We start from the raw sequence: 23,411 nt of genomic DNA on the forward strand, positions 1-23,411 counted from the left end.
GTGTGTGTGTGTGTGTGTGTGTGTGTGTGTGTGTGTGTGTGTGTGTGTGTGTGTGTGTGTGTGTGTGTGTGTGTGTGTGTGTGTGTGTGTGTGTGTGTGTCTAGCCCACTCCCATTGGCCCCATCCCCAGTGATACTCCACAGGCCAGCAGCCGGGACAAAGCACAGCAGCAGACCAAAGCGCAGGTGAGTGCCTGTCACTCACAGCCAGCTCAACCGCCTTCTTCCACCATGCTGTGGAGAGCATCGCTCCCTCCTTTGTTCACGTCCCTCCACTGCTGCACCATGCGCTCTTGCCCGCTCCTCTCCCCTCCTGCCCTCTCCTCCCCTCTCCTCCCCTCTCCTCTCCCCTCCTGCCCTCTCCTGCCCTCTCCTCTCCCCTCCTGCCCTCTCCTCCCCTCTCCTCTCCCCTCCTGCCCTCTCCTGCCCTCTCCTCCCCTCTCCTCTCCCCTCCTGCCCTCTCCTCCCCGCTCCTCTCCCCTCCTGCCCTCTCCTCCCCTCTCCTCCCCTCTCCTCTCCCCTCCTCTCCTCTCCTCCCCTCTCCTCCCCCCTCCTCCCCTCTCCTGCCCCTCTCCTGCCCTCTCCTGCCCTCTCCTGCCCTCTCCTCCCCTCTCCTCCCCTCTCCTCCCCTCTCCTCCCCTCTCCTCCCCTCTCCTCCCCTCTCCTCCCCTCTCCTGCCCTCTCCTCCCCTCTCCTCCCCTCTCCTCTCCCCTCCTCTCCCCTCCTCCCCTCTCCTCCCCCCTCCTCCCCTCTCCTCCCCCCTCCTCCCCTCTCCTCCCCTCTCCTCCCCTCTCCTGCCCTCTCCTGCCCGCTCCTCCCCTCTCCTGCCCCTCTCCTGCCCCTCTCCTGCCCCTCTCCTGCCCCTCTCCTGCCCTCTCCTCTCCTGCCCAAGCCTCCCCAGTGTGCCGTCCCCTTCCTGCTGTTCCTGCATAAAGATTCCACTGTCCACGTTGTCCTACGGGCCACCCCAGGACAGGGGAGTGGCGCGGGGTGGCGAACGAATGTTGCGTGTGCGAGTGTCAATTGCTAAGCGGGAAGACCGCTAGCAACCGCGGACAATCTATAATAGTAGCAAAAACATAAACGATGCAGCGCTTTGGTGCATTGCACTATAGTGAGCTATTTTTAAAACAAGCCCGCAGGCGACTCATGACGTGGGTGACCCCTGGTTTATTAAATATTGACGGCAGCCTAACTTTTTGATTGACAGTTAATTGAGCGATAGAACACGAGAGGGAGTGTGTTATCGTGAATATATGTACATGCCGTTACTTGACAACGCGTCCGCGGAGTGATAAAGAGAACGAGAATACCGCTGTTATCACACATATCTGCAGGGTTAGAACACTTCTCAACCAGTCGGATTGTGAACTAACTGTTGTATAATTGGCGAATAATCATTTAGTGTTAGAAGGGGAGGGACAACTGTGAATTTTGATTGGACATCAATTTAAGTAGATTTCTCGATGGGACCAATTAGGTTTACAAATTTATATGTAATTCATTGGCCCTTTGGCGAGCTACTGGTAGCTCGCGAGCGATGTGTTGGAGACCCCTGGTCTAGAGATCATGGGTGTTGGATTCTGAGTGTACGTTCTGAGGGCTTCAGGGCGGCTCTGTATTTTTGATTAGGTTCAAATAAACATAAACCTAGTCTAGTTGTCTGTATAGTGGTTTTTATTTGGTGCGAGTCAACACACGATGAGCACTAACCAGCGTCCCCGGGCGAGTCTCCTAGTGGTGTGCTCGTTTCTGCATGGTTTGTGGCAGTGTTTGCTTTTGTGGCGTTATTTGTGTTTCCCAGTCCTGTTTTAATTTTCACTTTCTCTCTTCACATGATCTGTCCTGCATCTGCATGTCGAACACCTCCATACATGTGTTTATTGTCCTTGTTTGTTTTTGTTTGTTTGTGTACTCACTCCCCCCACCCCCTCCCTGTAACACCCCTCCACCGTGCGCATGGCTGAATGGGCTCTCTCAGTTGTCCCAGCCCTCTCCCCTGACCAATAAGGAGACGCTGGAATCGCAAATGACACCTGATAGGCTGGGTGGCTCAGTACAGGTACTGCTTGTGCATGGCAATGCATGTGTATACACGTGAGTGTGCGTGCATGCGTGCGAGCGTGCGTGTATGTGGGTGTGCACACATGCATGTACTGATTCTGACTTCCTCTCCGTCTTTGCACAATAACTGACCTACAACTCTGAGCTCACCTGCTTGTGTGTGCATCTGTGTGTGTGTGTGTGTGTGTGTGTGACCTACAACTCTGAGCTCACCTGCTTGAATCTTCACGCTTCAAGCTGCATCAACAACGTGTAGACAGACCTGACAGCACAGTGTGGCATGGGGTTTGTTTACATGAGTGTAGTGTGATGGGATAGGATGACTATAATGGCAATATAAGAATTATTTATTTCATACTAGTTCTTTTGTTTCTATTTTGTTATTGGTGGCGTTATTTTAGAGAGTGGTGTTTTATTTGTTGGATAAGGGAGCACACTTGTGAAACCCTTCTGCCACCTAGTGTCAGTCTTTATCATTGCATCCGTAGAATTTACATGCTTTTTTTTACACAGCAGCAGACACATTCACATAACAGTCATAATCACATAACATAATAATCACAATACAGTTTCCCAGACTTTTTCAGGACATCAGTGTCTTTAAAGTACATCAGCAATGCACAAATGTGATGACTTGTGATAATTGATACTGGTATTGATATGTTTAACAGCTTTAACATGATCCCTAAACACACTTGGTATTCTTAGACGGACCACTATCTTACAGAGTTGACCGTTTGCACCTGTGCAGGTAATGAGCTTGACTAACGGAGAGCTGAACACAGATGACCCGACTGCAGGACACTCTAATGCTCCAATCACGGCTGCCACTGAGGTCGAGGTGGCAGATGACACAAAGTAAGGCAGCTCCCCCTACTGAAATTGCCACTTGAAATTTCATTCTTGTTTCAGTACCTTGTTTTTGTGTATTCCAGAAGTATGCATGGTGATGTATACCCCAAAAGTGGCAACTTTTATAATTTTTTTTTTATGAGTGGATGCATGTTTAGGTACTGTCCCTATTTCAGCTGTGCATGCATGTCATACCTCACAACATCTGATCTGCGGGCTGTGGTAGAAGAGACCACTCCATAATGGGATTGTCTTCTTCAGATTTCCTGAGAGCTAGAATGTCTGTGATGCCATTTTAACTCGTGTCTCACTGTGGTCCCTTTGCTGCAGGTGCTGCTGTTTCTTCAAGCGGAGAAAGAGGAAAGCCCTCCAGAGACCCAAGTGAAGAGTGCTCTGGAGTGAACTTGAAACATTCTGATCACTGTCCAGTTTTAAATGGAAGCAAATACACTTCTCTCTTCTCCTCCCTTTTCTTCTCTCCTATCTTCTCTTCTCCCATCTTTGAGCCCTGTCCCCTCCTGTCTCTTCAAGTCCTGCACCAACGCTCCTCTTGGAGAGTTAAAGGAATATGTTGTTGACAACACAACAGACTCTTTTTCTTTTAAAGTAAGAAAAAAGTACACAAAGTATGTATAGAAATCACCTCAACCATAGAAGGATGATACCGAACTCTGTATAAAAACAATAATGATAAATGAACCCCGTGGTCTCATTTTGAAAAAATAAGCTGTTTGAAACAGTTATTGTATTCTAGAATTCATGCAGAATATTTTGTTGTTCATTGATCCGAGGACAGTACATTGATGGATCAGATAAATTGAGTTTTTCTTAGCTGTAGTTTCTGTTTGTTTCAAAATGGAGGGCAAGAATTGTAAAGCAGGGAAGCAAAGATGATTCATCTCAACCAGGCATTTTTGGTTTTGTTTCGTCTCTTGGTTTTTTGTTTTGTTTTTTGATTTTTTTTTTTGGGGGGGGGGGGGGGGGGGTTGTTTTTTGCTTTTGTTAATGATTGGTGAATTGTTTCAGAACAAAATACCTGGATTGAAAGCAAACATTTAAATTTTATGTTGTGGTGAACTGTACAATTTTTTTTATATCCTTCTGTTTCTCCTCTTCCGTTTTTGTTGTGTTCACATGGACTTTGTAGCACAGTGGCTGTTCTCAGGTACTGTGGAGGAGGGAGAGATGAACAGATTCTTAGCTCTCTGTTTATAATTGCACTTTTGGGGGCAGAAAAGAAGACAGAGCAACATGGTGGGTGGGGGTGTGACTGCCCTACGACGATTCCCACGCTAACGATAGATCTGTCCTAACGATAGATCTGTCCAAGGCCCGAACTTTAAATGCAGAAAGAGAAGCAACATGCTCTTTTATGTTTCACATCAGAATTATTTACCAGGAAATCATAGTTTGTGCCTTTCCAAGTAAAATGTTCAAAGTCAAAGCAAGTGTGTGGTGCAGTGGAATTTTATGATAAGACTCTTTTCTGTTTTTGCTTATGCCTTAACGTACGCCTCTCTACCTCTTGGAGTTTTGTGACCGCTTAATACATTATCGATGCAAGTAATATGGAGAATGAAATGATCGTGCTCCTGTAATGGGTTTAATGGTGTTGAGTTTGTGCAAGATCAATATTCTATTGGAAATAACAAATTGGTTATCTCGGACGAAACAGCCCAGGTGCTGAGCCTACCTTGGTTGAACGTGAATAGTACTGTAGGAGATTGTGACCATTTGCTATATTATACCAAGAATTTGAATTGTGATTGACAGTACCATCATATATATCATATTTCATATACTTGATTCTCAGAACATATGATATATTGCCACTATGTATTTTGCTGTTGTGGGAAAACCCTGTATGTGTAAAACAAACATAAGTAGAGGACAGAAGCTCCACGTTTGTGTTTGACAATTTTGTCCTGTTATGAAACTTTTACAATGTTTAGTCTTTTTTAAATACTCTATACAGCTGTTTAAAAACAGACAAACAAAACATGAATGCACATGATATAGCTGTAGTGTTGAATTTGCATTGTGCAGTTTAGCATGAAATGCTAAAAACAGGAAGTGAAAGATATTATGGGACATTTTCTTTATAGTTTTCTATCACAATGCAGATATTCATGCCATTTTTGTATATGTATTATTCTGGCAGTTGCATCAAAGTTTGTGCGCTTATAATAGGTAAAATAGTTTGAACTACGTGAAAGTGCTTGAAAGCTGATTATGGTAAATGTGTTTATCTAGAGCAATGAAGATGGCCTAGTGTACTTTAAAAACAAACAAGCCAAAAACAACTTTATATACCACAAGCTGTTTTAAAAAATGAACAAACCAAAGATGGTGACTTGAGTCATCACCTTTGGCAGCCTTATGTTTTCCAGCTCAAACATTTATCAGAGCCTGCAGCTCATGTCAAGAGGTCAGTGGTGAAGTTCTGGCTCTGTGGATTCCCTGCTGTAAGTCAGGGAAAGAGGGGTCATTCAGTAGAGGTCCTGCGCTGGGACGTGTGTGCTGATTATTTGGTGGTAGTGGTTGTGCCTTTGGCTGAGTGACTGCTGGGCTATGCATTTAAGGTATTTTGCTTCCTTCAGGTCATGTGCCTCTTAGTTGAAAATCCAAACTGAAAAAACTGAAAATTCAGCTCCTTAAATCCTTGTTAAAAATGCAATGCTGAAGGTTTTTATTTTATTTTTTTTACTGTTTTTACAGGCGACTCAATTTTCTATTGTTACTTGTTCCTTTCTTAGGAAAGTAGTGTAAAGTAGTGTAAAATTAGAATTGAAGAGATTAAGGCTGATTCTGATTGTCACAGATCAAGGACACTTTCTGCCCAAAAAAAGAGAGGGGGGGGTGACAAATGAACGATAGATCTGTTACATAGACACATTTCACCACCGAGTCTTAACTTGTTAAATATGCTGAAGTCTGTATGAGAGCATCTATCATTAGAGCTGTCCTTAAGTAACTGGGAGAGGATTTTTTTTATCTTATTTAAAATTCATCAAATTTGTGTGCTTCAAATAGAGCTGGTGCTCTGACATGACAGAGATGGAGCACTTATCTCTGCTCCAGGAGATCTACCATCTAAATCTGACCTAAGATGCGAAGTATGGTATTCATATTTATAAAGGCCTTATAAAGCTTCATAGGTCAAATCAGTACTGTCAGCAGTGCTTGAAAAATGTTTCACTCGTACAAAAACACTCATTATATAGTGTATAATCTATAATGTGGAAAAGCTGTCTGAATTTGCTCTGAATGGATGACTGAGGCATAAAGTGATCTCTCTGCAGTCGTTGTTTAACAAATACGGTGGGGAACTGTTTCTTAATCACTGCAACAGGTAATTTAACACATTGCATGAAGCATATTGTGCATTCACTTGGCTGACTGATTAAAGCAAAATTTCCTGTTAATAGGAGGAGTGCTGATTTGGAGATGTTTCATATCTTCATGCCACAAGACTGTGACTGATCGTGTTCTGGTCACATACTGCATGGTCCATCTGAATTACAAGTAGTCAAAGCCACAACTTCAAAGTTGTAACAACGTCTGTACAAGTAGTGTTGTAAGTGCTGCAAAAAGGATCTGATCTGTTCAACTGTTGTCCCCTAGCCTGTATTCACCAATAACTGTTAAGGAGAGAATGTTCCAGTCCATATAGGAAAAAACGCTGCATCGCACAGTTTGGTGTTTTCTCTTGTTTTACTCCTGATAAGTCTTTTATGGACGTGGATTATCGTGCCGTTGTAGTGAAGGGAGAGTGATGTGAGTGTTATGCGCCTCAGAAGATCAGAACGTTATCAATGTGTTATTTGATAGTGAATACAAGGTCATACGTGTGGATCGGAGGAAACCGTTCCAGTTCTGAGGAGTTCATGGGAACACTGGTTATGGGGAAGTTAAACTACACCACCATATGTGACAATGCAGTTATTTTGTTAAACCAACGTATGTGCAGAATGTCATGCGCCCAGTCACCTGATAGTGTGTTGGAATAATGCTGATGACCATTAAATAATAATGACCACACTTACGAATTTAAAATGAAAAATATTGGTAAGCATCAGTTATTGACTAATTTTGTTTTGTAAAACCAGACGTACAACGGTAAGCTTTTAACCTCAGAATGATGAGAAATGTAAATGCGCTTTTGAGTGCAACAGTTTGGTGGTTTCCCTTCTCCAAATTCCCCGATTCAGCACATCTGCCATGATCCTCCCCGCCACCTCACTCGCATATAAAGGAAATGTTTGCCCACATGAGTCGGAGCTGAGCAGCGCCGCGGCTCATTATTTCCTTAAACTATAACAGGCACAAGGATTATTTTGATGGTCAGTGGCGTAAGTATCCTCAAACAGCTTCGTCAGTACAACCCTATTGTGAAATCGCCTGTTTCCTCCACACATGGTGGGACGTTACCGACTCGTGTTGGAGCGCACTGAGGTGAACCTGAGACCTTGCGATTCGGAGTCCCAATAATTCTGAACGGGTCGTGCGAGCTCTGCAAGAGTTTAATCTCTAACTGGCAGTTGGCAGCAGGAAGGAGCAGTCAATGTCAGCTGCCAGTCTGGCACTGGCAGCCGCCAGTAGGTCAGTGGCAGCCGCTAGTAGGTCAGTGGCAGCCGCCATTTGGTAATGGCAGCCGCCAATTTAGTAATGGCAGCTGCCAGTCGTCAGTGTCAGCTGCCAGTTGGTTATGGCAGACACCAGTCAAACAGCAGCAGCTACCAGATCAGCAGCGACGGCAGCCAGTTATTGACAATCAACCAGGGCAGACACTATTGGGCAGGGGCAGCTGCAATTCATTTTACATGTGAAGCTGAGGCATTATTAGGATTTAAGGCAAATGTCTGTTGCGTTTTCTCTGAAGTATATAAACTAAATGAGTAATCTATGTCTGAGTTAGACCCTTCATCTAAATCCGTTGCATTTAACTTAACAACCAGGCTTCCAATTGGCAAATTCTCGCTAAGATTAATCGTGTAACTTTCTTTGTCAAACTGAGGTGAATTGTCATTTGTGTCCAGCACGCGCACGATAATGCTTGCCGTTCCAGAGCGAGAAGGACTTCCACCATCGGCGGCAATTAGCAAAAGAGGATTCAATTTTTAGGATTGAATCAGTACATTTTGAGCCATCTCTCCCTGTTTGTAGTTCAGTATCAAAAAGTTTACTATTACTTAAATAGTACGTTCTTATTGAATTTGTTCCGATATCGGGGTCAACGGCGTTACTTAAAGAAAATCTTTTGCCTGCAGAAGTAGACTCCTAAATGTCCAAATTAATAGTATCTTTGCGGAAATACGAAGCATTATCATTAATGTCCTGTATTTCAATTTCAATGTTAAATATGCGTACAGGATTTTCTAATATTACCTCCATTTTAAGATAGCAAGTCGCCTTCGATGTACACGCATTTCATGTGCATCTGGACTTGTGAAACAATTCTCACATTTGTGAGAACACATTATAACTCCATATATTCCTATATTTTGCATTGGCGACGCAGAATACATGGGGCTCAGTAGGAGCTAGTAGGAAGCAGTTGAAGCAGGCTTTGACCCATGACCTCTCAAAGACTGTGGGTTGATGCTGAGGCCTCAGGTCCATTTAATGCTTTACATGGTTCCTTACAGTACACAATAAGGTGATGGAGGGATTCTGTATATCAGATGCAATAACCTAACTGTATCAGTGCTCTGACAGTCCACTATTCCAAAAAAGCAGGTAAAACTTTGTCAACACAGAAGTCTGCACTGTAAAAAATTGCTGTTAATTTACAGCAGAATTCCAACAGTATTAACCTGTTATTTTTGAAAACAGCACTCTACTGTTAATACAAACAGAAAATTGGTAATTTACTGTTCTTTTAACAGGACTATACTGGTTTTCTAAAATACAGCACTTTACCGCTAATCATTCAACCAAACCATCTAAATTACAGTATGATGTTGTATTTTTTGCATTGTGGGAAATTGCATTGTTTAAACCAAGCTACACATGGGAACATGGATCTGTGTCTCTCTGCATCCATCCCCATCTAGCAAGTTATTTGGTGAGTAGCAGTTTTATTATATTCGGAAATTGGTGCAAAGTATATTAGCAAAGTTCTCAGTTTGTTTTTATCAGCCTACTTAATATGTGTGTGTTGAAGAATGATTCAGTAGCTAGCTAAATTTTCACAGATGATTCCTACATGTGTGGGCACACATATTTTATTAGTGAATTTGTGAAGCGTAATGATGCTTATTGATGTAAATACACTGCACAACATAACATTAGACTTCTTTTCCTGCTGATTATTGGGTGGTATTCCAGATTAAAAATTTTAGTTCAGAAATTGAGTGCTGAAGAAGATTTCCTTTACTGTAACTCATTATTTTTTCTAGTTTTTTCAGAGTTTTTCTATTGTGGTTTAATATTAATTACCATTGTTGTTACCATGTTTGCCATTAATTAATGAATCTATGGCAGCCCATAGCAGTATTATTTGACCTATTCAATGTTTGGTGAGTGTGACATATTTCTTTGACATTACAGGTACTGCAGAGTATTTGATGCTGCACTACTGATCACAGTAAGTACTTTTATTTATTTTAGTAAGTACATTTATTGAATCATAACAGTCAAGTTTGCAATTATGTTTTCTTGTCAGATATGTGCACATCAGTGTAACTGCTCAGTTGCCTATGTGAGACACATGAAAATTCACAGAAATATGCACAATTTAAAACTGCAGTGTTGTATCCCTAATTGCAAAAGGACCTTTCGAAAATGTCACCCAGCTTCTGATGGCTCATTTCTCAGAGAACACCACAGGACTAGTTCTTCATGCAGATGTAAGTTTCCATTGAAAAAATACACTCTACACATGTGTGTGTATGTATGTCATGTGTCAATTTATCAAGGGTACACGTTGTAATTTGCTGTATTTCAAAAAAATCTGACAGGAAAATTCTGTCATGTTTCAGGTGGAACAGCAGGACACTGTATTCAGCGCTGGATGGTCAGCCTTGAGGGCCATGTAATATGTGAGGGGATCCAACCCACCTTCCTGACAGGGCTTGCTGCCTTATTTTCTATCTTCTACATCTTCAATCTCGAATACCAAGAAGAGGCCTCATGCACTCTTGAATTCATCCAAAGGTTAGGTATTTTCACTAAAACATGTGTTTCTTAACTCTTTAATGGTATACTATTGTGAACAAAACATTTTCTGCTTTTTGTTGTGTTGTTAATGTAAGTGAGTTACACAACTTGAGTTTTACACTGCCTGAAGAGACACTATTGTTTTTCAGGCGCTTCATTGGTTTAAACCCTTAGCAAGGCACCAAGGCTGGACGGGGCAAAGTCTTGTAAAAAAAAGAAAACTGGCAAAGCCACCAGCAAAAAGATGACAACAGTCGACCCACATGTATCCACTCTGCTGAGAAGACTGATGGAGTTTCACTGGGACTTAAAATGGTGAGATTATTCAGTCCCATTACACACACACACACACACACACACACACACACACACACACACACACACACACACACAAAGACACCAGCTTGTCTCATTGCTTTAATTCTTTTTCCCTCACAACCTTTCTCTCTCTCTTACAGGGTAGAAAGTCTGAATTGCTGTTATTTACGCACCTCACCTGGTCCCTTAACACCAGCTCCATAACAAAGAAAGCCCAGCAGCGTCTCTACTTCTTGCGGAGACTGAGGAAAGCACACCTTCCACCTCCCATCCTCACCATGTTCTACAGAGGGACTGTAGAGAGCATCCTGAGCGCCTGCATTACCGTCTGGTTCGGGAGCTGCAACATCTCGGAGCGCAAGACCCTACAGCGGATAGTGAGGACAGCCGAGAAGATCATTGGTGTCTCTCTCCCCTCCATCAGTGACATCTACACCACACGCTGCATCCGCAAAGCCACCAGCATTGTGGAAGACCCAACCCACCCATCACACGGTCTCTTCACTCTGATGCCGTCCGGCAAAAGATACAGGAGCATCCGAGCCTCCACCTCCAGACTCTGTAATAGCTTTGTTCACCAGGCAGTCAGGCTCCTCAACTCCCAGATATGGAACTGACACACACCAACACTGATCTGACCCCACACACGCACAAAAAGATTGCACTGAACCCCCCACCAGAAATATTTGCTGCTCTCCCACAGGACCTAATAACTACCTCAGAACCACTGTGTTCATGTATGTCCCATATGACACAGTATATCACTCATCTCAGACACCACTCAGACCACATTGCACTGTCCCAGCTCTTTACACCATCATGTCGCAATTGTCTCTGGCCTGTTGTATTTATTGTAGTGTTTTGCTGTGAGATTGCCCTATGCTGCACATTTTGCACATTCTTGAACTGCTACCCTGCTGCACTTTATGTTGTCTGTTGTACTGTTAATTTGTGTTGCACCATGGTTCCGGAGGAACGAAATTTCGTCACACTGTGTACCTGTACTCAGATGTAATGACAATAAAAAGCCACTTGACTTGACTTGAAGTTTGTCTTTGTCTGGTTTGTTCCTGTTGTTTCATTATCGGAACTGTTATGTTGTGACTAGTTTCATGTCAATATTACCAAGTCTGAATGCCTTGTTCTTTTATTGCACTATTTTCAGTCAAAGGGTTGTGTTGTTTTTTTGTTTGTTTTTTTTTAATACAAAGTAGGCACTATTTGAATGTAGAGAATTTAAATTATGTTAAAATAAAAGGCAAAGTGCATTAAGAAGCTGTGTTTTTTTTTCACATTGCAATTACATGCTGCTGTTCTAAATTCACAAATCACATTCTGTTGTAGTTTGTAGATTTTGTAAAGACTGAATGTATTTTTTAATAAATTAGTTGAGTGTAAAGTATTGCAAAAGTAGTCTTAAATGCTGTGAATGCTGTATTTTTTCAATAACAGTACAAAACTGTAAATTTTAGTAACAGTAAAAATGTGTTAAATTTACAGCAACATAATGGGAAATCAACTGCAGTTGTTTACCATTTTTTTTACAGGAAAGTTGTAAAAAAACAGTCCTTTATTGTATTTCTCATTCACAGTACAAAACTAAATTTTAATAACAGTAAAAATGTGTTAAATTTACAGTAACATAATGGGAAATTAACTGCAGTTGTTTACCATTTTTTTACAGGAAAGTTGTAAAAAAACAGTCCTTTACTGTATTTCTCATTAACAGTACAAAACTGTAGATTTTAATGACAGTAAAAAATGTTAATTTTACAGTAACATAATGGCAACCCAGCTGCCAGGTCTTTACTGTTATTTTACAGGAAAATTTGTTACAGTGTGGTTATTAATGTGGTAAATATTGAGCAGGGAAACAACAAAGTTTTTATTACTAAGGAATTAATATTTGTGAAACTGGTAAAAAGCTTATTTAATTTACCAGTGGAAAAACAGGAAATCTGAGCTTTGATTTGTTTTCACAAATGTGAGAAGTGTTTCACAAGTCCAGATGCATATGAAGTGCATTGCTCCTTATGTGTTCCTCACTATAGGCCTGAAATGGGGGGTCTAGGTCATGTTATTTAATAGTGAGACACATGTATTCCAATTCGCCAATGCAGGAAATCTGAGCTTTGATTTGTGTTCACAAATGTGAGAATTGTTACACAAGTCCAGATGCACATGACATGCATTGGTCCTTGTATGTACTTGATACCTTTGTGTTTGTAGGTTCACATGTTCAGTTGCACATGTTAAAATGTTGAATTAACCCATGACTTTTATTTTGAAAAGATTATTTTTACAAATGTTGAAAAAGTTTGTACTCTGTTATGTTATATTCCATTCCTGTCATTTTCGTATGTATAAAGGCAAAAAAGACACTTGCATCATAAATATCTTGACGGCATCGACTCAACATATGTTTTGTCGATATGCAACATATGTAAAATTTACGCCTATCCCTCGCCAGAAATGTAACTAAAACAGGGTTGCCAACTTTTGACGTTCGCTTGGAGTGAGATTTTAACCTGGAGCCGGTGGCAAGTGTATTTTGTTGACCGGGGTGGGGGGGTGTGGCGAACGTAAAATGGACACAGATTCAGTGTTATATCGCCGGTGGATGGCGCCAGAGCTAGCGAACTAGTAACGTATTGAATCATATATGTGGATCTGAGGTAAATAAACTGGATTTTTTTTTTCGCGTGAGATATCGGAAGTGTGGCGTGAGAGCGTGTGAAAACAGTCAAATGCGTGTGTCTCACGCTCAATGCGTGAGAGTTGGCAACCCTGCTAAAAGCACAGGGTACGCTACGCCAGATACCAATGTAGACACCACGGACACACGGCTATAGTGAATGACGGCTGTCACTGACTGCTCATTCCAGCTGCCAATTAAGACATTTTTCCGACACTCACAATAGGCGGCTGCCATTGGCAGCTCCATCCTACTGCCAGTAGAGATTGACTGCCGTCACTGGCAGCTCCTTCCTGCTGCCAGCTGCCGATAAGAGATTAAACCCCCTCTCTGCGAGCTTCTCGTACATTTAACAATGGCAGACAATGCGGCTCCTTTGCCGCTCTTCAGGAGGCTTAGTTATGCATCAGGACACTTTCTAAATGACCTCTGCGCCTCAATGTGGTTTACCTACTTGCTGGTTTATTACAACTCCGTACTGGGTTTCCGAGACACGAACGCCGGAGTTCTGCTGTTGGTGGGCCAGATAGCAGACGGCATCTCCACGCCGCTGGTAGGTTACGAGTCTGATCGGACGCGAGGATGCGGCTCCTACGGAAAGAGAAAAACGTGGCATTTAATTGGTAAGTTTTCTTTTACTAAACAAACCATGCATACTGGACTTAAATGTGTTTCAGCAAGGTTGTCCCTTTTGTATTAAATGTCTATTAAATTTCCATTAAATTGAACATGTTCACAATTTAATCACAGGCGGCAAACGGAAATTAATTTTGCCCTAATTCCCACCCCTCTGAATCTGCTTCGCTTTTCTTTTTTCTGCGCCTGTTTTTAAATCTCTTTAAATCTCAAGGCTTTTTGTCATCATGTTTTATTACTGTGTCATGCTACAACCGCAAAAACATTCCAGCTAATGAGGAAGTTCGTTCATTCCTGTGGTTTATTTACATTCGTATGTGTAAGACTGCCTAACCACATGAGCATCTTTACTCGCCTTTGTAAAAAATAATTTTCTTGTTTAACCTAGATAAATCCCAAATCCACGTATAATCACACACATTAGGCTGCACTACAATAGTGACCCTGCACATCTTGATCAGTTTCAGACCTGTTGCCATGGTATCCAGGGGTGGGACTTTCTTCCAGGACTGATCTACACCTGTTATGCCAAATGCAAATCAGTCAGAGCATATTAGGGTAAATTAGGGGAGTCCTAATGCCCAGTTCGGTCCAAGTGGATCCTAGGCACATAGACACCTGACCAAGGTAATTAATGACTCAAATCTGCCCTTGCTCAGGTGTTCCTGGATGATGGACCACTGCAGAACCTGTGTTGTACTGAGCACGTCCTACAAACCCACGTTGATCAGACCTCCAGTGTCGTGATCCGTGGAGAGCGGCCCGTTTGGTTCAGCCTTCGTGCTGCAAGTTCATAGTTCTGTGTTTTCAGGGACCGTCTGCGTGGTGCTGTCTTTCCCCTTTATCTTCAACCCGTGCATGGGGTGCGGCGAGAACACACCGCAGTGGGTGGAGCTCCTCTACTTCAGCCCTTTCATCGTTGTCTTCCAGTTCGGCTGGGCTGCCTCGCAGATCTCACACCTGTCTCTCATCCCTGAGCTGGTCACCTGCGAGCATGCCAAGGTGGAGCTGACTGCGTACAGGTACGCGGGCGCCTCCACCCGCTAGTGCCTCCACGTGGGGTTGGTCAGCCCAGGCTTTGGGTCTGGGACGATGCAGTTTTTCTTCCGTCCACTTGAGAGAGCAGGTGGTGTCTTGGCCGGAGGGTCAGGGCGCATGAGCAAGAAGAGGAAGTTCTCATGTAAGATATGTATGATATATTTATCCCTCCATACTGAAAAAGGAACTTGACACAGACAGAATATTGTTCCTCAAATTGTTTCTTGGGAATTGGTCGAAGAACATGACCTAGATGAAAATGTAAATGAGGAACCTCCTATAAGATGGAATGGAAGGAAGGAAATGGAAGGAGGAAATTCTGTCAGCGCTTGTGGGGTTTTTTTTTTTTTTGTTGTTGTTGTTTTTTTTTGACCAATGAGTAAATAAAATTGAATGAAATGGTGTCATTTTGCATAGATGTGCCCTTTTTCTTAGGAGTGTTTTTTGCTTTCTTGCATCTTATGTCCTGACAACCATAAAAAGCCAAACTCCACACATACACCTCACCTCAGTTTCTTTAGTAAATAATGAAATGTACTTAGGTAGGTATGATGCGGAGTGATAAGATAGTGTTCTGTTTAAAATGAAGGACCATAATTATTAAATTTTGTTACTTAAAAGTTTAAAAACACAATGATGTCCTTTTGATTTGTTTGTTGGCATGTGTCGTTTGTTAGTGTTTATGTGCGAGACTGCTTTGACATTTTAACTGACACACATTGCTTCCTCTTGTAGGTACGCTTTCACCGTGGTGGCCAACATCACAGTCTACGTAGTGGCCTGGTTACTGTTCCACTTCCAAAATGCTGCCGACCCAACCACAGCTGATCACCTGAGCGCCCTGGACAGCCCCATTTTCAGGGTGAGCATCTCACCGATGCCTCCAGTGCCCCACTCCACATGCTCAAAAACACCCATTTACAGCCTGTTCTTTAAGGCCAGATACGTGCTGCACATGGCTCACCTGGAGTATGATGGTGGTGTGATTTTCACTAGCCTTGGAATTCTCCATTTTTAGTCCTGGTTTACTCAGAACGTGTCTGTGAATGAACTGTGTAGTGAATGAATGAAGCTGGTGGATCACTTTTTTCACTTACTATTGTGTATCCACCTACTATTGAGCAGTATTAAACTCACGCTAATCTTGTTCTCAGTCCTAATTCTTAATAGAGGGGTGATGCATGTGATCTGTGTTTTGTTGACCTTTTATTTCCCTTTCAGGACCTGGCGTTGATCGTGCTGGGCATCGGTGCCGTTTTCTCGCTCCTCTTCCACCTGGGCACGCGGGAGCAGCCGGCGCCAACCTGCCCAGGTGAGAGCGGAGAGCAGCAGCCCCTCCTCCCCAGAACCTCCCAGCAGACCCGGCCCATACTGCAGTGGAAGGACTGGTTTACGGAACCGGCCTTCTATCAGGTGATCCACAGCTCACCTGAGACTCATTTCACATTAAACCCTGTTGCTGATTTAAAGGTGCAAAATGTAATAAGAATTTTACACACAAGTGCAGTATTTATTGAGAGTAGCAGATATATAAACTTATGATTCGGCTTTATTACCTGAAAAGAAGGTATTACCTCAGTTACTAAGAATAACAACACACACACATGGAATCAGAATAACAGTTTTCACATGGAATCAGTGTCTACCCAGTACCAGTCTAACTTTAAATGATTTTTCTTTCCAGGTAAGTGAATTGTGAGTTGATTTACAGGGCAGTCCTACAGTGTTACACTGGTGTGTGTGTGTGTGTGTGTGTGTGTGTGTGTGTGTTCATTTTGCAGGTGGCAGCCCTCTACATGTGTACTCGCCTCATTGTTAATCTCTCTCAGACCTACATCTCTATGTATCTGGTGAATTCTTTACAACTACCTAAAGTAAGTAGCACTGGACCTTTTTAAGAAAAGCAGTTGATCGATCATCCACTCAATTAATCAGTTAATTAAGTGTTTGGTACAGCCAACTTCTCTAATTGCAGGACCGTGCCTCTGGGAGTGTGTGTCTGCTGTTCTCATATCCTCTTCTGTCTACAGAACTACATCGCCACTATTCCTCTGGTGCTGTTTGTCAGCGGCTTGGCGTCCTCTCTGGCCATGAAACCAGCCAGCAGACGCATTGGGCCCACCGTGAGTCTTCACGATCACGCTGGTTCACAGCATACTACCCTGGTCAGATCTCATGACCCCCACCTGCATGAGCCAGACCATTACAATGTCCGAGGTTCTTGGTGCGGTCCTTGAGATGTCTCTGTCCACACGTGGGACACTTTCATTTAGAATACAAGAGCTGCAAGAAACACATAACACCTTCCTGCTGCTTTGTCTCTTACGCCAGCTAAGACCATGAATTTGATGTGTCCATCTGTCCCCTCAGTGGACATATTTGGTAGGCCTGCTGCCCATCCTGGCCTTTGCCATCTGGCTGCTCCTGGACTGGAGGATGGGCCCTCGGGTCTACGCCGCCGCGGTGCTGCTCGGTGCCGGCTCCGCCGTCATTTTGGTCATGTCGCTGTCCATGACCGCCAACCTCATCGGGGAGCAGACGGTAGAGTCACGCTTGCCTGGTGATGTGTGGGGGTGTGTGGGGATGTGTGGGGGTGTGTGGGGGTGTGTGGGGATGTGCGTAAATGGTTCCCAAAGTGGCAGTCAGAGAGTTGAACAACTGTCACTTTGAACCGTGTTAGAGCGCTGAGGTTTGAGGACTTGGACCACAGCACAGCAGAAAGTGTGCAGTGTGATGGTGGTAGTTGACATCTTGGAGCTGTGTCTGTCTGGTGGACACAATTGTGTGTTCTAGAAACGTATATGCCCGGACAGTCAGTGTTAGTTATGTCCTCAGTTTATTTAACAAGAACTCTGAACAGCCAGGTTAAACGTGACGGGATACGTGTGCAGCAGCTATTGCTGATCTGAACTGAGTGCTTAAACTCACAGGATGATTTTTCTTCCTCCTGACAGCAAAGTGGAGCATTTGTTTACGGGGCAATGAGCTTTACAGACAAATTGGCCAATGGCCTTGCAGTTATGATGATCCAAGCCATCTACCCCTGCAGGTAAGTGCACAATAGTGTTATTACACCCCTCTGGAGGGTTAGTACAACCCTTCAGTGGGGTTATTACAACCCTTCAGTGGGGTTATTACAACCCTTCAGTGGGGTTATTACAACCCTTCAGTGGGGTTAGTACAATCCTTCAGTGGGGTTAGTACAACCCTTCAGTAGGGTTATTACAACCAGAGCCGGAGTGGCTAATCGGGAGATTCGGGAGGATTCCCGATGGGCCGGCTCATGTCGATCTCTTTGAGCCGATTGGGATGGAAAAATAATTTTGGGCCAGATTTGCGCATGAAACTCCCGGGCTGAAAAAGTGGCCCACTCCGGCCCTGATTACAACTCTTCAGTAGGGTTATTACAACTCTTCAGTAGGGTTAGTACAACCCTTCAGTAGGGTTAGTACAATCCTTCAGTGGGGTTAGTACAACCCTTCAGTGGGGTTAGTACAACTCATTCTCCGAAATCAGCACGCCAGTAGAATTCAAGTGTAAAATAGCTGTCCAGTAGGATGTAAAGGTCACTCTGTCATGGTGTTCACTAATGGAATTATTTATCCTTTGTTTCTAAAATGTGGACTGGCTGCTGTAGTGAACAGAGGTCTGTGTAATAATTGAGGTCTTTGCTATGCTCGGACATTCTGTATAGATCGTGGAGTGTGTGTGTGTGTGTGTGTGGTTTATTGTCCTTTTAGGTATGTTGGTGTGAGTATTATGGTCTGTCTTTCTCAGTGTACTGATGTGTGTTATCTTTTCACAGCACTGTGGAATGCTGCCCTGATTGTGTGTGGTTCTACCACACTGTCATGGTAACAGTAACCGGGGGTGTGGCTCTGGTTGCAGGTTTCTGCCTCTGGACAATTTTCATTTGGCCAATCACAATACGTCGACGTGAGTTTGCAAAAGAAAGAAAGAAACTCAAATATTCTCGCCATGTTATATGATTAAAACATTCCACAGTTGTCTTGCTTTTAAACTGTAAATCTTTCTTTGTCCCTGTTGTAGACTAAGAAAGTGGCAGGAGTTCATAATGAACACGTGAGATGTGACTGATACGTGAGCTGAAAGAGAAAAGGTTGAAAGGGCATAATAAGTGAAGCCTGAGCTCCCCAAACGTGTTCTCACGTTACCAGCCGAGTGATAACACGCTGTGCTCCGCTTCAGCTCCCTGGAGGTGTAGCTGTGTAAGGCCCTCAGCCCTCTGCGGTCACGACCCTGCGTCACGGAGGTGCTAATAACACACAGCTCCAGGAGACTCTGCTGACTCCTCTTGTTCTGTGCGTTTGGTCAAGTTTGTTTTGCATGCTTTGGAAGCTGTTTGCAGAAACATGCTCCCTCTGAGCTGACGCAGCTATAATTTCAAGGATCGAACTGAACAACATGAAAAATAATGCAATTTTACTTCGTTTGAATTGATATTTCAGTGCATTAGTACCTAAATGTTTTGTAGATAAATTGTGATTTACAAAAAGACCAAATAAGGATGACTGAGGGTGAATTTTTTTCTCGCAACCTATAGGACAGGCTTGTAATTCTGAATAGTTTAGATTGGAAGCATGTCTTCTAATATTCCAGTGGGAGAAGATCAACAGACCTACAACCCAGTGGACCACAGGGATGTGGTGTTCTGAACTGCTCTGCTTCAACGCCTGAGGAGCTGCTACGTCCCACTACGGGCTCTGAGAGAACTTGCCTTCTCCAGTGGGGTTCTCGGGCCAGCTCTCATGCTGGCAGTAGCAAGTCAATGTCACGATGTTAACGGTTTTTCGTAGCAATGACAACAATGAAGATGACCTGGTGAAGAACCGCGAGGATGTTTTCCATGTTCACACGAGGACCGTCGAGATTTACACGCCCGTTACAGTGAAATTTGGTTGCGCTTAGTTATTCTTTGCTCTTCATTCTGTGGCATTTGGGTTTTTATTGCACCTTTTGTTTCCATTTGGGAAAGAGAAATTCAGATTATAATGGTAATTTTTTTTTCATGCACCACACTGTATTTGGAAACTTTTTTGGGTTAATCCAAGTTCATATAGAACAATAGCAGTATTTGTATAATTTAATCAAATAATTATAAAGTCCATTTTCTCATCTGCTTAGGATTGTTGTTCTGCAAATGTTCCCCTCCCCGTCGTGCGCCATCTTCCTGGGAATAATATGGGAATAGTAATGATGAGAATAACAAGGGTTTTTGCGTTTTTTTCTGTTATGATTTTGCCTGTATAACTGATCTCTGGGATGGCTCGCACTACCTCTATTTTCTTTTGGTTTATTTACAGAAGCAAAGAATTCCCTCTGTTATCCACTAGAGGGACAGACAGAGTGACGAAGGAGTCTCTGTTTGTGTAGTTTGAGTATGACGGAGTTTGTGTCTGTTTTCTTTGTTTATATTTTGTAATCATTTAAAAAGAAAGTGTCTTGTCAGACCTCAATGCCAATGATATGAGATGTGAACATAAGACTGAGATATACAAACAAATTCAAATAGTGCAAACATTTCAAATAGTTTTAGGTTGAGAGTTCTCCTATAACTTTATCAACATTAAAAGTCTCAGTGTTGAACTAGGTTAAATGAGGACAATAAATTACCCTTATTACACCGTCATCATAACATGACAAATCCAACTACAGCACAGGGCTTTTAATCTGGTGTTCTGAGTCAGCGCCTGGTGATGTAATGTGGAGAAACCATAGAAAAACCAACAAAGTGTGATGTTCCTCTACCTAGAGCTCCATCAGATGCTGCTCTGTTGCAAAGGTCAGGGGGCTGTGGATCCCAGTAGAGAGGACACTGTGCGTGATTGGTTGTGTAAAACTTGAACCCGTGTTGAAATTGTAAATCAACCTTGGGTATCTTGAAAGATGCTATATAAATAGAACATTCATTCAAGTGTCTGATCCAGCTGTACTATCAAGATATCTGTGTTAAAATATCAGACTGACTGAGAAGAGTTTGCCTAAAATAAGAGACGTATGTTAAGACATAGAACTTGATAGTACAGCTTGTGGTACCAAATCAGGTTGTGGTTTTACACAACCAATCACACACCAGCGAGAAGCAGCAGCCAGTCACACACAGCGTTCCCTCTACCAGGATCGACACCCCCTGGGGGACTGAATGGGGTGCAGGAAGGGGGGGAAAGAGGACAGACAGTGACAGAGCACCAGCCACCACTGGACATACAAGCACACACACATTCATGCACACACACTCACACAACTGCTTTTATTGAACAGAGATACAGACACACAAACACACTTCTGACTTTAAACACTGAACACAGAATGAGACCAAGGGGTCCTGCAGGCATCCTGTCTGGACAACACCTCCACAGGTCTGTCATTGTTTTACTCAAATTGTCAAACTAAGCTGGGCCACGTTTCCGTGGAGGCCCTGGTCCTCTGGTCCTGATGACCCGCCTGTCCACATCTGGGCTTTCACTCCCCCAAAACATGATATCTGAACATGCTGACTCATACTTGTACATGGGCGGCGTTCAAGTTCCACGAAGGGGAAAAAAAAACCTTTCTGAAACGTAATCACCAGAAACAAATGCAATGGTGGCCTTTAATTAGCTCAGTGTCTCCTGCTGAACAGCCCCCAGACAGCCTGTTGCTACCCCTCCACCCTCCCCTGCAGTGTTTAATCCTGTGGTCTAGGCCTAATTTGAAGAGCAGGCGTAATCACGGCTCGTTAGGGTGACCACTAATTGGAGTCTGGGCCAGGCCTGTAGTGGTGTGGGGGCGGAGTTCTGGGAGTGGTCTAGGATTACCTTGTTAAGGGTATAGGTAGCATCACCAGGGAAGCTAGACCACGAGCTTTGGGAGCTCAAGGGGTCAAGGGGTCGGCGTGGGAGAAGGGCACAGTCACTATCACATACTCATTTCTACATACCACCATGGCCCCGTAGTTTAGAAGTGGGATAAATGAAGATTAAAATGACGCCCATATATTATAACGTCATTTTATAGACATCAGTAAAATCTGTCTGTCTGATGAGCCCCAGACATCAGACCACCGTCTCACAGGGGTGTTTAATAACCTTCATAAATATGAATATCTTTAATCAGACATGCTGGCTTCAGTTGTAGGCTGAGTAGGTTATAAAGTATATGACCTCACTCATAATAACTCATCCATGGTCACTTGCTAATTATATCTCTTTTAAGTGTGTTTTTCAGGCGTCCTGGACTGTGAATAAAACACCAGACCAGAAGGAAGAATGGTGACAGAACAGATTACGGCCTACAGTGAGTTATAGCTGACATTCATATACACGAAATGTCAAACAAACGTTATGATGGGGTACAATTTAAGAAGCTGTGGGGGGCATCTTAGAGGCAAAATCTAGAGTGATTCAGACAAGAGTGATTCAGAGACAGCTCGATACAAATACTGGGGATTTTTATAAATTACCTCTAGTGGGTCTAGTATTTTAGTAAATGATAATAAAAATATATTCAAGATATCAAAGTAGCAGATTTTGCCCCCTGTTTTCTCTCTCTCTCGTCTTTTCGTGTTTTGCTTTTGTGCTGGAGGTCACCCAGGAATGTCCTCCACAAATTGTGTAATTACAGCTAGCATTTCATACATGACTCCCTTAGCTTATAAACAGAAACTTGACATTTAGTGTTTCATGGTACCGCACCACGTTGACCATTTAGAGTTTTATTTAAAGCAGAATTTCTCATGGGATTGTTTTATTTCAACGCAACGCGTCCTTTATTTTCATATAGATATTCCGGTAAAAGCGCCAATAAGCCGAATTCCCATAACTGGAACGCGCCGTTTACGGTACGCGTCTGGTTCACGCGCTGCTCCCAAACGAGGAAGAAGCGCGCGCACTTTAATAGTCAGGTTAGCGGTTCAATACTCAGCAGTTTTATTAGATTTAATCGATATTTCTATTACAAATCGGCCAGTTGTGAACATGTTTCATGTACGATTTGGGATACAAAAAACAAGACAATGAACGCGCATGACCAACAGTCCCTGCATGTGAAAGCTCCCCAAAATGTGTGGATTGTATTCTGATATAAATTAATTAATTAATGCCAAGATGCCTCTCTAAAATAAACTTAAAAAATAAACTTTTACAGATTTTCAGTGTAATAAGGGCACTTTTGTTGTTGTTTGTTTGTTTTTATTTGTATGTTCTATGTTTAAACTAGTTTTTAAATTCTGAGACAAAACGGACCTGGAGGAATTACCCCACACACTCATGATCAGGAATCAGGAACAAGTTTGAAAGAAGCCAATTAAAGAGAGAAAAGTTACCGTCAGGGAGCATGTCATTATTGTCAGAATAAAGCTAGTTCATGAATCATTGTGGATGACCAAAGAATGTGCAGGCGCTGGGTTTCCAAGCAGCTGGGATGGCCGACGATCGGGTCAGTCCTGCTGGAACCGGATCCAGTCCTGCCAGGGTCACGGAGCAGCTCCTGGACCCAGCGCGCTCAGCTGAGGAGCGGTGCTCTTTCGTGTGTTTCCCTTGACTCGTCAGTTATGTGACAGAATGTGAGCACAAGTTAGTAAACTTCCAAAAACAAATCTTGTAATCCCACACTGTTTTACATCAGTTATTACCAACTTTATCTTGTCT

The 23,411-nt window shown here is 43.1% G+C and overlaps 2 protein-coding genes and 1 long non-coding RNA gene across 11 annotated transcripts in view; all 3 read left to right on the plus strand.

The window, feature by feature from the left end:
- Window positions 1–4,817, plus strand: part of csnk1g2b (casein kinase 1, gamma 2b) — a 33,688-nt gene extending 28,871 nt beyond the window's left edge. For 5 of the 7 annotated variants that reach the window (XM_077004255.1, XM_077004254.1, XM_077004253.1 and 2 more), the window contains 4 exons: window positions 105–185; window positions 1,981–2,061; window positions 2,815–2,921; window positions 3,246–4,817. In XM_077004255.1, the coding sequence (XP_076860370.1) occupies window positions 105–185; window positions 1,981–2,061; window positions 2,815–2,921; window positions 3,246–3,300 (324 nt within the window). In that variant the 3' untranslated portion in view covers window positions 3,301–4,817. The other 2 variants (XM_077004258.1, XM_077004257.1) reach the window with 2 other exon arrangements.
- Window positions 4,818–7,194: 2,377 nt separating this feature from the next.
- On the plus strand, window positions 7,195–11,588 carry LOC143513159 (uncharacterized). Of its 2 annotated transcripts, XR_013130597.1 has the most exons (7): window positions 7,196–7,267; window positions 8,922–8,982; window positions 9,468–9,504; window positions 9,690–9,766; window positions 9,899–10,073; window positions 10,226–10,391; window positions 10,535–11,588. It is a non-coding gene; the product is annotated as an uncharacterized LOC143513159 (long non-coding RNA). The 2 variants fall into 2 exon arrangements; XR_013130596.1 differs by having other exon boundaries at window positions 7,195–7,267; window positions 8,922–9,504.
- Window positions 11,589–13,185: 1,597 nt separating this feature from the next.
- On the plus strand, window positions 13,186–22,822 carry mfsd12b (major facilitator superfamily domain containing 12b). 2 transcript variants are annotated; one of them, XR_013130595.1, is made up of 10 exons: window positions 13,186–13,712; window positions 14,537–14,747; window positions 15,499–15,625; window positions 15,985–16,176; window positions 16,545–16,637; window positions 16,739–16,886; window positions 17,134–17,304; window positions 17,718–17,812; window positions 18,569–18,699; window positions 18,814–22,822. XR_013130595.1 is itself a non-coding variant. In XM_077004250.1 (10 exons), the coding sequence occupies exons 1-10, from the start codon at window positions 13,445–13,447 to the stop codon at window positions 18,816–18,818; spliced, it is 1,386 nt and encodes a 461-aa protein (XP_076860365.1). In that variant the 5' UTR covers window positions 13,186–13,444; the 3' UTR covers window positions 18,819–22,822. The 2 variants fall into 2 exon arrangements, 1 of the variants encoding a protein (XP_076860365.1); XM_077004250.1 differs by having other exon boundaries at window positions 16,794–16,886.
- Window positions 22,823–23,411: the final 589 nt, after the last annotated feature.

Source organism: Brachyhypopomus gauderio, chromosome 4 (genome assembly GCF_052324685.1).
Source record: "Brachyhypopomus gauderio isolate BG-103 chromosome 4, BGAUD_0.2, whole genome shotgun sequence".
NCBI classification, from domain to species: Eukaryota; Metazoa; Chordata; class Actinopteri; order Gymnotiformes; family Hypopomidae; genus Brachyhypopomus; species Brachyhypopomus gauderio.